The sequence below is a fragment of the Schistocerca americana genome, chromosome 4, assembly GCF_021461395.2.
Source record: "Schistocerca americana isolate TAMUIC-IGC-003095 chromosome 4, iqSchAmer2.1, whole genome shotgun sequence".
In the NCBI taxonomy this organism is placed as follows: Eukaryota; Metazoa; Arthropoda; class Insecta; order Orthoptera; family Acrididae; genus Schistocerca; species Schistocerca americana.
Window position 1 is genome coordinate 38,392,048 of NC_060122.1, and position 17,387 is coordinate 38,409,434.

A 17,387-nucleotide genomic window follows, 5' to 3' on the forward strand; every position below is an offset into this window, starting at 1 on the left:
TATGAACCATGAGGCAAGGCGCTGGGAGCAGAGGTGGAGTAAGGGGGGATAAGGATATTGCATGTGTTTGGTAGGTGGTAGAATACCACTGTGGGAGGGGTGAGAAGTATAGCAGGAAGGATATTTCTCATTTCAGGGCACAATGAGAGGAAGTTGAAATCCTCATAGAGAATATGATCGAGTTGGTCAAATCCCCGTTGGTACTGAGTCACAAGCAGAAAACTTCTTTGTCGCTGGATAATGGCTATATGGAATGTGTTAGGTGACTGGAGAGACAAGAAATGGGACGTCTGTTTCTATACAACACTGGGAGGGTAATTTCAGGTTTTGCACGCCTCACTGAGATTGTCAGTGTAATTTGAGAGGGACTGCTTCTCACTGCATGCAGGACAACCATGGGTGGCTAGGCTGTATAGAAGGGACTGCATGTTATCGAGTGGATGGCAGCTGTCAAAGAGGAGGTATTGCTGGTGCTTGCTAGGACTGATATTGACAGAGGTACTGATGTAGACATCTTTGAAATGGAAGTCAACATCGAGGAAGTTGGCTTGTTGGGTCGATGAGGAACAGATGAAGCAAAGGGGGGAGAGGAAGTGTGGATATGGCATCATCAGCTAGATCCAGATCACAAAGCTGTTATCAATTAATCTTGAAATAGGTAAGCGATTTGGGATTCTGGGTGGTTAGAAAGGTTTACTCTAGATGGCCGATGGATAGGTTAGCATAGGACGGTGCTCATTGCTGTCCTACAGATTTGTTTGTAGCTTATGCTCACAAATGAAAAGTAATTGTGGGTGAAGATACAATTATTTGTATTGTAAATAGAAACTGCCTTTTCTTGCTGCACTGCATTTTATTTCTCCCAGATGCATTTCACCTTTTTCACTGTAAGACATCGTCAGTGGCATCTAGAATGATACAGTTTTGTTTTGATATGTGTTATTTGTAGATTATAAAACAATTCATGTAGCACTTTTTACATAAATAAGTGATTAATTACATTTCTTCACATTTTTGGTTGGCATACAATTGTATATGATTGTCATGGTGACAAAGAAGGATCTAGTAGGTTTGGAGTAATTCAGACATTGGGAAAGGTTGGAAGTTGTGTTAGAGCTAACAGCCCTATTGTGCATAAACAAATTGTTACAATTCTCTCACTTACACTTTGTAATTTAGAAACAGCCATCACTGTGAATGGCAAACAAAAAATGGGTCGGTACATGGTATATGTGGGGTCTGTCGAGTCCTGAGCATATGCAAAGGCTGCAAGATGAAATAGACAAAGACGATATAAACTTTTCTGCAATACAAGAAACAAGATTTCCTGGAGAATACAAACAGAACCTTGGAGAATATACTATATTCAACAGTGGTGAGAAACAAAAGCAAGAATTTGGAATTGCATTTCTCGTGAGATACCCACATATACAGGATGGTGGTAATATTGTATACACAGCATGGGTCAGTGCATTGTCAGAACTCTCATTTGTAGTTAGGTGAGTCATGTGAAAAGCTTTCTCACACGATTATGGCCACACGATGGGCATTAACGAACTTTGAATGCAGAAACACAGTTGGAGCTAGACTCGTGTTATGTTCCATTTTGGAAGTCGTTTGGGAATTATATATTCTGAGATACACAGAGTCAAGAGTGTGTGATGAAGATCAAAATTTAGGCATTACTTCTCACCATGGCCAACACCCTTCACTTAATGACTAAGAGAAACAGCGTTATTGTCCAGTTGTCAGTGCTAACAGACAATCAACACTGTGTGAAATAACCACAAAAATTAATGTGAGATGTATAATGAACATATCTAGTAAGACAGTGCAGTGAAATATGGCATTATTGGGCTATGGCTGCAAACTACCAATGCAAGTACCTGTGGTAACAGCATGACATTGGATGGAGTGCCTATCCTAGGTCCGTGATCCTAGACAACTGGAAAACAGTGGTGTGGTCAGACAAGTCCTGATTTCTTTTGGTAAGAGCTGATGGTAGGGCTTGAGTGTGTTGCAGACCCCATGAAGCCGTGGACTGAAGTTGTGAACAAATCACTGTGCAAGCTGTTGGTGGCTCCATAATGGCGTGGGCTGTGTTTATACGGAAGGTCTATGGTCCAACTGAACTGCTCATTGATTGGAAATGGTTATGTCTGGCTACTTGGAGACCATTTGCAATCATTCAAGGACTTCATGATCCCAATCAACAGTGGAATTTTTATGGATGACCATGCACCATGTCAGTGAGCCACAGTGGTTCACGACTGGTTTGAAGAATATTCTAGATGATCTGAGTAAATGATTTGGTCGCCCAGATTGCTCAACATAAATCCTATTGAAATGAGACATAAATAAGAGGTCAGTTTGTGCACAAAATACTGCACTGCCAACACTTTTTTAATTATGGATGGCTATAAAGGCAGCACAGCTCAGTATTTCTGCAGGAGACTTCTAGTGACTTGTCAAGCTCATGCCACATAGACTTGCTGCACTATACTGGAAAAAAGGAGATTCAACAAGATGTTATGAGGTATCCCATGACTTTTGTCATCTCAGTGCAATATTCTATATACGAGCAAAAGCCCAGTGGTTCAGTGTTTCTATTGTCAATATTCATGCACCTACAAATGACAAAGAAGACACTGTAAAAGACAGTGTAAAAAATAGTTTCTATGAATGCCTGGAGAAAGTGTGTGAAAGCTTACTGTAACATGACATAAAAATTGTACTGGGAGACTTTAATGCTGAGGAAGGAAAAGATAGACATTACGAAATGATTATTGGAAATGAAAGCCTCCATGAAGAAACCAATGAAAATGCACCGAGAATGATCTCATTTGCTGAATCAAAAGAGCAGTAGAAGGTCCTGTACTAGTTCTTCATTAGACACAATCTCTTCAGGACTTGATGACCCAAATATCAACTATGTCCTCTAATCTCCAAAACTTCACATTTGAAGATTAAGTGTGGTGCAGTTTCTTCACCCTCACCACAGAGCCAACTCATAGGGGCTTCTTTCTCTTTAACCATCATGTGCCGATGTTTCTTAAAGTTCCCATGGCCTCTCATTAGTCCTACCATGAGTTCAGTCTGTCCCCTGTTCAAGCCCAGGATTACATAAGTTCACTTAAAACATGGCTTTGGCATCATTAGTTTCCCTTGTTTAATTGCTGGGACTCACAGCAGGTTTGCTCTGCCTGTTGCCTCCCTCCAGTCTGACAAACAAAGTTTGCTTTTCTTTCCAAAAACTTCAGTCCTCGAAGTTCTTGACAAGGAAAACCTTGCTGAAACTCTATAACACAATCATCAGTACTGCTTTATGGAGTGAAAACATGGAGCATGACCAAAAGAAAACAATACCAACTCTCAGTCTTTGAAAATAAAGTATACAGGAAAATCTTTGGTCCAGCATTGCACTAAGGAACATAAAGATAGGTTTGGAGCTCCAATAAAGAATTAGTTATAGCCGATATGTTGTGAGAATGGACCCTGGCAGAATAGCTCGTCAGATATATCACAAGAAGACAGAAGGCTCAAGATCCCTGAATAAGGAAGAACACGATAGCAAAATGAGGTGAGCTCTGAACTCAGAATGTTTGGTATAACTGAATGGAAGGAAGCAGTGGAAGACAAGAGGCAATTGGAGGCAGATAGTAAAAGGGACTTGGGATTCTCAACGACCCAGAGAAGTCAGTGGAGTGAATGAGTGAGTGAAGAGAGTGAATGGCATGTGGGATAGTTTCATGAAAGGAAAGGTGAAAATAAAAATTTCTGATGAAAACAGATGCCACCACAGCTATAAAAGGTCAGCAGCAGTAATTCTACAAGTCAGGACTTGACAGTGGCCAAAAAGTATTCGGCTAAAAGCTCATGGACATTTATCAACTCACTATGACTGAAGGTCACAAAAATTTTATTAGTATACATTACTGTGAAGCCATGAATAAGAATGTACATAATAATTGTGATTTTCCAAAGAACAGTCTAACTGCAATGGATGATGTAACTATATATTTACTGAGAAGATGTATTATTTTTCTAAATTATTACATTAATTCTGTATCAATAAGAGATAAATATCAAGTCTTCTGCATAGAAAATAAGTAAGGAATTCTTAAAATATGAAAGCAACCAACAGGAGCATCAACAGCTTAATAATATAACTAGGGAAGCAATAATATACTTCAAAGTGTTTGCTTTTCGTCTCATCATAAAACACATTCATATCTATCCTAGTTATGCAGAAAAATACTAGAAATATTTCAGGTTTTGGACAAAGTCCTTCTTCAGAAGTAGAAAACCTACACACATATACACAACAAAAAAACTTGCACCAACACGGCCACTGTCACCAGACACTAAGGCCTAAATGTGACTGCATCAGATATGAGCGACGATCTAGTTGGAGTGGGTAGTGGGTTGAAGTACGAGTAAGAGGCATTGGGGTGGGGAGAGGGGGTGACAGCAGGGTAGGGGTGGGGGTAGATGCTAGTACTGCCAATGGGAGCATGCATGGGAACCCGAAGGGGGAGGGGGAGGGGAGGGAGGGGGGGGGGGGAGAGAGAGACAGAGACAGAGAGAGAGAGAGAGAGAGAGAGAGAGAGAGAGAGAGAGAGAGACCGAGACCATGTCCAAGTTCTTTACTTCCGAATAAGGACTTTGTCCAAGAACTGAAATATTTCTAGTATTCTTTTTCAATGTGCCCGCTCTCATGGACCAACACCTTCAACCTATTACCCGGAACCTATCCTCTTATATAAAAGATACCAACCATTTCCTCGACTGACTCTCCACAGTTCCTTTCCCTTTACCACACGGTGCCCTGCTCGTCACTATTGATGCCATCTCCCTGTACACTAACATTCCTAATGCCCATGGCCTTACTGCTATTGAACACTACCTTTCCAGATGCCCTATGGATTCCAAACCAACAACCTCCTTCCTAGTCTCGATGACCAACTATATCCTCACCCACAATTACTTCTCCTTTGAAGGCATTATCTACAAACAAATCCACGGTACGGCTATGGGCACCCGCATGGCACCTTCCTATGCTAACCTATTCATGGGCCATCTAGAGGAATCCTTCCTAAAAACCCAAAATCCTAAACCTCTCACCTGATTCAGATTCATTGATGACATCTTTGCTATCTGGATTGAAGGTGAGGACACCTTATTCACACTCCTCCAGAACCTCAAAAACTTCTCCCCCATTTGCTTCACCTGGTCCTGCTCAACCCAACAAGCCACCTTCCTAGATGTTGACCTCCACCTCAGAGATGGCTACATCAGTACCTCCGTCCATATCAAACCTACTAACCACCAGCAATACCTCCACTTCAACCGCTGCCCCACTTCGACAGCTGCCACCCATTTCATACCAAGAAGTCCCTTCCGTACAGCATAGCCACCCATGGTTGTCGTATCTGCAGTGACAAGCAGACCCTCTCTAAATATACCGAGGGTCTCACTGAAGCCTTCACTGACCATAATTATCCTCCCACCCTTATACAAAAACGAATCTCCCGTGCCTTATCTTTCCAGGCTTGCACCACCTCCTGAAGACCCACAGTCTGGCCACAGAGGAGCATTCCCCTCGTAACTCAGTACCATCCGGGACTGAAGCAACTGAATTACATTCTCCGCCAGGGTTTCGATTACCTCTCGTCGTGCCCTGAAATGAGAAATATCCTCCCCACCCCTCTTACCGTGGTATTCCGCCATCCACCGAACCTACACAATATACTCGTCCATCCTTACAAGACCCCTGCTCCCAATCTGTTACCTCATGGCTCATACCCCTGTAATAGACATAGATGCAAGACCTGTCCCATACATCCTCCTACCACCACCTACTCCAGTCCGGTCACTAACATCACCTATCACATCAAAGAAGGGCTACCTGTGAAACCAGTCATGTGATTTACAAGCTAAGCTGCAACCACTGTGCTGCATTCTATGTAGGCATGACAACCAAAAAGCTGTCTGTCTGCGTGAATGGCCAGTGACAAATGGTGACCAAAAAACAAGTGGACCAACCTGTAGCTGAACATGCTGCCAAACATGATACCCCTCATCTCAATGACTGCTTCACAGCCTGTGCCATATGGATCCTTCCCACCAACACCAACTTTTCTGAATTGTGCAGGTGGGAACTTTCCCTGCAATACATCCTACATTCCCATTACCTTCCTGGCCTCAACCTTCATTAGTCACTGTCCTCACCCATCCAGCCCCCTCCCTGTTCCCATTCCAGCACTACAGAGCCATCATTTCACCGCTTTTAATTTCTCTCCTTTCTGCTGCTTACCCCCTACCCCCTCCGCACCTTCTCTCCTGCTCCCCGTCTAAAGTGCAACACTTCACAGTCTGCCAACCCCACCATACTATCCCTCCCTCTCCCCACCCCAGTCTCCTCCTTACCCCCACCCAGTCGCCACTCCCATCATGCACTGGTGCTGCTGCTCGCAGTGTGGTTTCAGCTCTCTGAGACTGTAGACGTGTGTGCAAGTTGCGCTTGTGTGTGTGTGTGTGTGTGTGTGTGTGTGTGTGTGTGTGTGTGTGTGTGTGTGTGTGTGTGTCTACTGCTGACAAAGACCTTAATGGCTGAAAGCTATGATTGTGTGAATCTTTTTATTGTGCCTATCGCGACTCAGCATCTCCGCTATATGGTGAGTAGCGACTTTCCTTCTCTCGTATTGTTACATTCCATCCTGGATTTTCCATTGTTTGATTTCAGCATCTCTTCTATGTGAGAATTCTATTTATTGAATCAGTATTGTTACAGACAAAAGATTTTTATGGCTGTAGTTAATATTTTTCATTGTATATTACCTACCATTGTGGACATGGTGGTTTAGTGGGCAGAGCACTAGACTCTTGCCCTGGACAAACTTGTTTCAATACCGTGAAGGAGCAGGGATTTTGTTCATTCCAGTCACTCTAGAATGTCTTCAGATCCCCTCAGTCTAACAATCACTTGAGTAAGGGTTCTTTCTTAGTGGCAAAATGTGGTCGGCTGAGCACCCTCACCCTCCTAGTGCCATGACAGAGGAAGAACTGCAGTCAGGCCAGTAGCCTGGTCACACGTTTGCACCACAAACTTTGTCTTTGCCTTTCATTACCAATTGTGGCTTAATCAGTATCATGCTGTGAAGTATGTTCAATGAGTTCTAATTGGTTATTGTTATCTTCTAATCCTTAAAAATGCCATGACTGGTTTCAACTGGCCGTCCTCTTAAAAAACTGTAAGCCCATCGGTGCCTATAAAGTAGAGTTCGTATTTGTGCTTCATTCTGACCTCTTATCGTTAGCTAAAGGTTTTGTTTTGTACGTGCATCTGTCAGTGTACAATACTCAGTATTTACATTTATTATTATCATTTAGTCTCGAAAGACTGAAGGTAGCAGTTTCTATAGTTTTATTAGGTCATTTTCGGGTGTACGGGATAATCATTAGGTGTAGCTTACTGTAGGTTACTGTTTAATTCTTTAAAAATATTCACTATATATCCCCTAGCAGTTTACTGTAGGTCATGGTTTTTTTTCTTTAGTATTCACTAGATAGGCCGTAGCAGGAAAATAAGCACAAGATCTAGCTTCTACCATACATTTTTATTGTTTCTCATTGTTGAGTGTTGTTTCTGCCAACAAGTGTAGCTGTTAATCTTCTGTGGGAGTAGGTTTCCTTAAGTTTCTTACAGTAAATCACATCTTAGTTAGATGGATAGGGACTGTGTCTGTTGTGTGTGGATGCAGGAGGAGTTGGCCACAGTTCAAACACAGCTGGAAGCATTGTTGGCCACAGTCACCAGACTCCAGAGTAATTTGTGGTGTGGTGGGGATGGGGTGCCTGGGGCAGCCTCTGCTGTACTAGATGTGCAAGGGGGGGGGGGGGGGGATGTTGCAGCTCTCTGTCACTGAGCCGACCTCAGGTGCAACTAAGCTAGCCGGCCCATTCTCACCTCAGTGTGGGTGGCGGACTGTGTCGCGTTCTCGAGCCTCAAGAAGGAAGGCTGCATGGGGGACGCAGGTTCCTGCCAAATCCCATGCACTTTTCTAATAGATTGTGTGCTATATGATGCTGGGAGGGGGGGCTGAGCTGGATCAGAATGCACCCTCTGCCACATTAGTGGGCACTCCTTCAGCAAGGTCCAGACAGGCACGTGGGGATAGGGGTTTGTTAGTTATTGGGAGCTCCAATGTTAGGCAGGTCATGAAGCCCCAGCTATGGTAGAAAAGAAGTCCAATGTTCACTCGGTGTGCTTGCTGGGGGGGTCTTGTCCAGGATGTGGAAGAGGATCTTCCGGCGGCTATCGAGCATGCGGGGTGCAGCTAGCTGCAGATTGTTGCACATGTCGGCGCCAACAATACCAGTCATCGGGTTTCCCAGAAAATCCTTGGGTCCTTTCAAAGTCTGGCAAAACTGGCGAAGGTGACCTCCATCTCTTGAGGAGTGGAAGCCAAGCTGACAATTTGCAGCATCTTACCCAGGGTGGACTGGGGTCTTCTGCTTTGGTGTCTAGTGGAGAATCTAAACCAGAGGCTATGTCGACTCTGTGACGAAAATGGTTGTAGATTCCTCAACCTACGCTATTGGGTGAAAGGTTGTAGGATGCCCGTCAATAGATCAGGGGTGCACTACACACAGGAAGCAGCTACATGGGTAGCACAGTACTTGTGGTGTGCACATGGTTTTTTTTTTAGATTTGGTTCCTCCCCATGGGAAACAAACTGTTGGCCTGAAGAATTACCAGTTCATGACTCTGATGTGGGTGTGCCAACTCCTAAACAGGTCATTCCAAAGGATTTAAATATGCTAAATCTCATGTTAGTAAATTGTTGAAGTGTCTGTAGCGAGATACCCGAGTTACACTCTGAAATAAACAGTAGTAATGCCAATATTGTATTAGGTACTGAAAGCTGGTTGAAACCCGACATAAATAGAAGTGAAATTTTGAAATTGGATTAAACAATGTTTAGGAAGAATAGAACTGATGCTATGGGAGGTGGTGCATTCATTGCAGTTAAAAGTTGTTTAAATGCAGTTGAGATCAATACTGGTTCAGACTGTGAAATAGTCCGGATAAAGCTGTCAATCAGACAAAGAGTGACCATTGTATTAGGATGTTTTTATAGACCACCAGCACCCGCAAAAAATGTCGCAGAATGTTTCAGAGAAAGTCTTGAGTACATAGGAAATAAATATCCAAATTATCCATTAGTTATAGGTGGAGTCTTTAATTTGGCGTCCATTGACTGGGAAAATTACAAGTTTATCACAGGGACAGAAGCAAAGACTTGTGTGAAGTTATTCTCGGAGTGCTCTCAACATATAACCTTGAACAATTGGTTAGAATACCAAATCAAGATGGGAACATATTAGATATCTTGGTGACAAACAGACCTGATCTTTTTGAGGAAGGTAATCTAGAAGAAGGTATTAGCAACCATAACGCATAATGTCGTTGTGGCTTCTATGACAGTGGAAGTCGGGAAAAAAAAGAGAGAGAGAGAAAAGAAAAAAAAGTGTCATTAATGAATATCTTCATAGTCAACTCCAAGCATTCACCCTGGGACACAAAATATGTGCCTAGAAAACCATAGGGGAGGGAAAGGATCCAGCTTGGTTCAACAAACATATTAGGAAGTTACTGAGAAAACAGAGAATTTTGCACAGTGAAGTGAAAACAGGTGTCAAAAGGCCAATGGGAGATTCTTCTAATGAATTTGAAAGCAATATTTTATCTGCAGATTCTAAAAATGACCCCAAAAAAATTTGGTCATCCGTAAAATCTATGAACGCTACAAATAATTCAATACCTTCCTTGCTGACAGTACAAGTAATGTAACGGATGATGATAAACAGAAGGCTGAAATTGTAAACCTAGATTTCAAAAACTCATTTACAGTAGAGGACTGCAACACCATTCCCCCTTTCAATTATCAAACAAATGCAAGGAAGGCTGACATAGTGTTTAGTGTGTGTGGGATTGTAAAACAGTTAAGATCCATATACGCCAGGAAGGCATCTGGCTCAGACGGTATCCCCATAAGATTTTATGTTGACTATGCTCCAAATATACCATCATTCTTATCCACCATCTATCAGAGATCGTTGGAAGAGTGGAAAGTTCCACAGGACTGGAACAAGGCCCAGGTCATAGCAATCTATAAAAAGGGTAGAAAATTGGATGCACATAATTACCGGCCAATTTCACTGACATCGATTTGTTGTAGAATCATGGAACATATTTTCTGTTCAGACATAATCATTTTTCTAGACTGTGAGAAGCTCATTTGCAGAAACCAACATGGTTTTAGAAAACAACAGTCATGTGAGACCTGGCTGGCCCTCTTTGTGTGCGCTTACGTTCTATCAAATTACATATGCGGTTGGATAGAAAGTTTTCTAACAGACAGAGATCAGTATGTCATCTTCAATGGGGATACTTCAACAGAAACAAGCATGACATCAGGTGTGCCCCAGAGCAGTGTAATAGGTCTGCTGCTTTTTATGATTTACATAAATGATCTGGTTGATGGTAGTGACAGCAGCATTAGACTGTTTGCCGATGATACTGTAGTCTACAGGAAAGTAGTATCGCACAAAAGTTGTGAAAAAATGAGGATTTGCAGAAAATAAATGCATGGTGTAATGCCTGGCAGTTACGTCTCAATATTAGTAAGTGTAACCTACTGCGTATAACAAAGCCAAAATCCTCATTAATGCACAAGTACAAAATAAATGCCCAGTTTTTGGAAGTGGTAACATCCATCAAGTATTTGGGTGTGACTGTTCAAAATGATCTCAAATGGAACGATCAGATTTACACACGTAACGGGTAAGGCGAACTCTAGATTGTGAGTTATTGGTAGAATTCTGAAGTGATGCAGTCCTTCAACAAAGGAAATGGCTTACAATACTGTAGTTCATCCCGTCTTAGAGTATTGTTCGTCTGACAAACTGCCTATTGGCTTCTGTCTTGGGTTCTTCGGCCGACGTTCATCTAATGATTTTACTGATGTTTCACCAGCATGAGTGGCTGGCATTGTTGGCAAAATTACTAGATGAACGTCGGCTGAAGAACCCGAGACAGAAGCCAATAGCCAGTTTGTCAACAAGTGGCCACGAAAGCCTTAACAATTTTGTATTGTTCATCTGTATGGGACCCTTACCAGTTGGGCCTGATTCAAGAGATTGAGAAGGTTCAAAGAAGAGCAGCAAGATTCATGACTGGTACATTTAGCCATCACGAGAGCATTACAAATCTCACAGAAAGTTTGAATTGGGACACACTTGCAGGTAGACAATGCACTAAAAGGAATGGGCTGCTCACTAAATTCAAATTTTGATTGTGGCTGAGGATGTAGAGCATTTATTATTACCACCAACTTTCAAATCACACAATGATCACCATTCAAAGATAAGGGAAATTAGAGCTCATACTGAGGCATTCAGACAGTCATGTTTCCCTTGCGCGATCCACGAGTGGAACAGAGAGGGGGGAAATTTGACTGTGGCACGAATAGTGCCCTATGCCTCACACCGCTTGGTGGCTAGTGGATTATATGCGTAGATACAGATGTAGAAAAATGAGTATTCATGTTAGCTGCATATTACGTACACCTGAACTGTCACATTCAGAGCAACACCGCAGTATACGACATGTTCCTAATGGCAAACATCTCATAAAAGAAATTTTGAGATGGTGTAAATGAAATAATTTAGTTACAGTAACTATCAGCACTTTGTTGTGTGCTATAAATAATAATAATCTTTAGAATTACCTTTGTGTTTTTAGTAATGGTATGTGGAGTCATTATATGTGAAATGATTTTATGTTTTGCATTACACAGCCTTGCTCTCTGCATACGAATGGCTAATATGTTGGTTGCTAGTAACAACAGAGGAAAAGCTGGATGCATTGCTAAAGAGTGGAGCTGATCCTTTCACTGCAAAGAACAATGCACAAGTATTTCATGCTAGAACTCTTTCACTGGCATACGCAGAGGTAACTATACAAAGTTTTCTTTTTTCAAGTTATGTAGCACATACTAAAGGCCCCTGAAAATTCCACCCATGAGTGAATTCAAGTACCCTGAGTTATGTTTTCAGATCTACCAAGATATGCCAAGTTTGGACTTATAGAATTTGACTTAACTTCCATTTCAAATGATTTGTCAGTAGGTGGTAACTTGTAATCAGTATTTTCCTGCACAGGAAAATTTTGTTCCTGAATACATTTTGTGCATGTTGGAATATGGAGGTTGCACTGTAATTACAAACTGATGTGCTCAAAGCTGTCATTTTTTTTCCAGTACATGAAGGTAGTTGAAAAATTCTCAGAGTAGAATATCCCTGTACACTAACACACTTGGTCCAGTGATGTTCAAATGCCATCATCTCATCTTGAAAACTGTTCAAATTGCCTTCATCTCATCTTGAAAACTAGATTCCTACAGGCCTGCAAATTACCCATCAACTTCAGCTGTCAGTTCTTCATTTGAAAAGAATTTTCACCTCAGGGTAGAGATGGGAGTATGATGGAGCCAAAACAGGCAATATGGTTGTGGCATCCATTCGTATATTAGTTTGTGTATTTTTGCTGTGACAGTGGCACTTACATTTGGGTGTGATCTAACTTGGCGAAATATGACTTTCCTCCTTACCAAACCTGGGCTTTTTTCTTGTATCTTTTGCTATAGTTGGTCCAGGAGGTTAGTGCAGTATTGTTCTGTAACTGTTTGACCAGTGGGAAGTTGATGTGTCAGCGGAATCCCTTTTGCATCCCAAAAAACTGACACTTGACCTTTTCTGCCAACCGTATTGCCTTTGCATTTTTTCTTTTTTTCCCCACTACTTTGACTGTTTTTTGTCCTTGGGTGAAACCAAGTTTCACCTGTGGTCACAAACCAGTGCAAAAAACCTTATTGGTTGCTCTGAAAACAGGCCTTCCATTCAGAAGCATGTCTTATCCTTCAGTAAGAGTCAGAACACCCATCTAGCAGATAATTTTCTCCTATTCAGTTCCTCTACTAAAATGTGATGTACACTTTCAATAGGTAATCCTCTTTGACCATCTTACCCACTTTTGCAATAATTTCTGGAGTAGTGGCACATTTTGGCTGATCACTACATGGATCATCACCTAAGGTGTCTCCATCAAGTTTAAACTGAGAAACAGTTGAATATGAAGGAGCACAGTCCTCTAGTGTGTTCTGAAAATTGGCATGAATTTCCTATGTTTTCATAATGTTCTTTATGAAGCATTTAATCACTCTTCGAGTCTTGATTATTTCCATATTCGAAAACCATTACATGGGAACAACTACAAAGAGACATCCTCATCACAGATCACTACCGATGCACGGATGCATCATGTGTTTGGAAGCCTTATTGTTGTAGCTCTGTTGGTGTTTCTATGAACTTTTCAGTTCTCTTATATTAATAAAAACTAGAATACATTGTTATTCACAAACATTGTACTGAGCTTGACAAAAGCTGAAATATTGATGGACTGCATTCAAAATGATTCAAAACTGAACTGACCTCATATGGTCACTGCCACACCATTTATAGTAAGCACATCTACTATTTTACATTATCGAAAACATTGCATTGATAGATTGCAGCTAAAAAGTACAGTTTTGCAAGAAGTTACACACATATTGGAATATTGTACTTTATATAAAATTTGTTGTTACAATCTCAGTCCAGAATATATCACAATTTAATGTAAAATTACATTAAGTTACATTTCTTAACAATATTTCAACTAATGTTTTTAATTGCAGCTTAATTATGGCAAACAGTTATTGCAGGTATAATTTTAGTGTCAGTGTAAAAACTGTGAACTATTGCACATTACATTCTCGCTATGAGAAGACGTTTAGGTGTGGTTCCCAGAGCTACTGATATGATGACCATTACATAAATATTTTATGAACTGCTAATTTCATAATAAAATTGAATAATTAGCTGAAAGTTGCATAAACATGAAATAGGAGTGAAAAGTCAAGTTTTTACAGGTGTAAACAATGAATAAACAAAGCAGTAAATACACAAAATACGTAAGCAGGATACACAGTGATGGTATGGATTATGACAGTTTATCTGGTATCAGTCAGTACAGTAAGTGTTACGCTACTCTGCTACATGATGTACACTCCGAAGTACTTTGCATAAGAATTATGCAGAAGACCCTCTCAGGATATGCACAGAGCAGAGCATGTCATGTGTGACTGGTGTAAAACATTGTGTCCCCCCTCCCCTTCCCTACCTCCCCAGCATGGCTTACGAACACTGCACGTATCCTGTCCCCATCAATTCCTTGTCTCTTCCCACAGGCAGCACAGCATTTTTCTCCTCCTCTGTGCTGCCAGCCTTCCCCTCCCCTCCCCTGCACCATGCCTCCTCATTATCCGTACCACCCATCCCAGCAGATCACATCACATGCAGTCACTATTTCTGAGGAAGTACGTTGTCTGAAAGCTGAATCTTTGATTAATGTGTTCCAAATATAATGTAATTGGATTGATAAAAAAATCTATTCACCATGCAGTGGCAGAACACACATGTAAAAGAAGGTTCTAATCAAGCAAGCTTTCGGAGCCGTGGCTCTTTCTTCAGGTCGAAGAGCTGAAGGGGAAGGAAGAGGTGTGAAGGAAATGGGCTGGAGAGGTATAGGAGGTATAGGGAAAGGAGTAGATATTGGAAAGATCACCCAGAACTGCAGGTCAGGGGAAGCTTACTGGACGGGATGAAAAGTAAAGACCTTCTCATCCCATCTGGTATGTCTCCCTGACATGCAATTCTGAGTGACTTTTCTGAAATCTATTCCTTCTCCTAGACCTCTCCAGTTCTTTTCCTTCACCCCTATTCATTTCCCAACCCTCCTGCCTGAAGGAACCACTGGCTCTGAAAGCTGCCTAGTTATAACCTGCTTTTACGTGTGCTTTCTGCTGCTGCTTAGTGAGTAGATTTTTTTATCTATCCAATTACACTATACTATCAAAAGGTGATTTGTTTCTATATTGCTATTATTCCATTTGGGACTTTCAAGAGTTAAATAGGTAGCAGACTTGATTAAACATAAACTTGTGTGTTGTTTAATTCACAACAATAATAATAATAATCATAACCTCCTGTTAAATACATTGACTGATCACAGACTTTTAATGTCTGGCTTCTCTGAAGTTTTCATCACACCTTCACCAAGTTCCAATACTCATCACATATACACTAGAAATGTCACATTATAGTGTGTCCCATTTTTTTATTGTCTTGTTAGGTAGATGAAAGGCCATGTTGTCATGTTATACCTGGAGTAGTTTATATATTCCTTGTCATTAAAGTGAGAAACTAGGGGACATACATAGGGTAACGTGCATAGGGTGAATGGGCATAGGCAGAGGGTGTATACTGGCAACTCGCAATATCCTGTTGCAGAGCCTACTCTACAACATGACATTCGTGATCACAGCACTTGTTCCACCACACGCACCATCTGGATTCTTCCCCCAGACACCTGTTATTATTGCTGATTTTTTGGGTCATTTTCGTCTGGTACCATACTTGGTGAATAAGAGTCTTATGAAAGGACCTTTGTGTGCTCAACTCCCTACCATGTTGGGTTGTGTGAGGCTGCACTACGAACTGCATGAAGATTCCTGGACCAATTGCACCTCACGCGAGGGTACAGCAAATCTTGGAGCTGCACTCATCCACATGCTGCACACACAAACGCGTCATGCGAGAAGACATGACTTTCTCCGGTGTGTGTTGTGGCAGAAATTTCAGAGTTGAATGCACAGAGGTTGACACTTAGGGCTCAAATTGAGAAACATTCAGAAATATGGCACGAATAATACAACACAATGACCTATCCGTGAGAACAAAATCGGCTCATGTGAAACAGCACAGCAGGTGTGTATAGCCTTGCAGTGGGCATGCTGGGAATTATGACAGTTATACAACAAAGCAGTCGCTATGCAGATTGAAGAGTCCCCTCGCCCCTCCTCCCCTCGCCTACCTTCCTCACCTGAGACAGACCAGGGGGCAGATAATGACCTCGGCCAGCTGTTACTGAAGGATTTTCCAGCACTGACTGACTCAATGCTCACAATGCAGAAGCATTGTCATTCTACTCTCCATCACATCAAACTATTCCAGGACTGCTGGTGATTAGTAGACCTCTATGCCTGCCTCTGGGAAAACTGCATACTTCTCAGCAAGAGTTTGATAGAATGATTAGTGATGGTTCTGTTTTTTGCTGTTGAGAGTGCTAGGTCTCCTCTCTTACAGATGGTCATAAATAAAACATGGAAAATGGAGAATCTGTGGGAATTACAGAACTTTGAACTCTTGTACAGTTCCTGATACATACTCTATCCCTAATGTATCTGATTTTAGCAGTAACTTGTTGGGTACATGTTTTTTTACTGTCTTGACTGTGCTACAGCTTTTCCACAGTTTCCTATGGCCCTCAAAGAGAAAATGACTACTGCTATTACTACACTTTCTGGTTCATTCAAACAAAATGTTATGTTTTTGGACTGCATAACACTGCAACAGTTCAAGCACAAAGTTCTTTAGGGTTTTCCATTCGTTTTTGGCTGTGCTGACATCATATTACTTTTCTTTACTGCATATAAGAACCATCTGAAACATGTACGTGCTGTGTTCTGAAGCTTGGAGGACTATGGTATTGTGATTAAGCACTGACAAGTGTACTTCCATTAAGAAAAAAGTTCCTTCCTTAGGCTATAGAGTGTCTCATAAAGGCATTTCTCCTGTGCCTGATAAGGTTTGTGATTTTCAAAACATGCTCGTCCCTGAGACTTTGAAAGGACTCTACCATTTCTTAGGCATATTAAATTACTACTGCAAACACCTTATCGAGCTGGATGAAGTACAAGTATGTCTTAACAGTCTCCTAAAAGGAAATAACACTTCTGGTATCAGGAAGATTTCTTGGAATGTTAGGGCTGTTAAAGCCTTGGAGCACTTACAATCAAAAATTGGTCATGCTTCGTTCCTGGCTCACGCCATTGCTTATGCTTCCATTGCTCATTTTGTCGATGTAAGTCAAGTCACTGTGGGTGCTGTGTTTCAGAAATATATTTTTCAGGCATGGCAACCTCTGGCTTTCTTCTCTAGAAATTTGTCAACGCAGCAACAATTTTGGAGTGCTTTTGACAGAGAACTGCTAGCCATCTTTCTTGCTGTAAAGCATTTTCATCCTTGACTTGAAGACAGACTATTACTATGTACACTGACCGCAAACCGTTAACCACCATTTTCAAAAATTCTCCATAACAGGTATGCTAGGTTGATTTAATAGCTCAATTTTCTACAGACATTCAGCATATTTCTGAGCA

General features: G+C 41.4%; 1 protein-coding gene across 3 annotated transcripts in view; it reads left to right on the top strand.

Moving 5' to 3' along the window:
* Nucleotides 1-17,387, top strand: part of LOC124613152 (peroxisomal acyl-coenzyme A oxidase 3-like) — a 323,979-nt gene that overhangs the window by 246,328 nt on the left and 60,264 nt on the right. For all 3 annotated transcript variants that reach the window (XM_047141777.1, XM_047141776.1, XM_047141778.1), the window contains exon 11: nt 11,865-12,019. In XM_047141777.1, the coding sequence (XP_046997733.1) occupies nt 11,865-12,019 (155 nt within the window). The remainder of the gene's footprint in view (nt 1-11,864; nt 12,020-17,387) is intronic.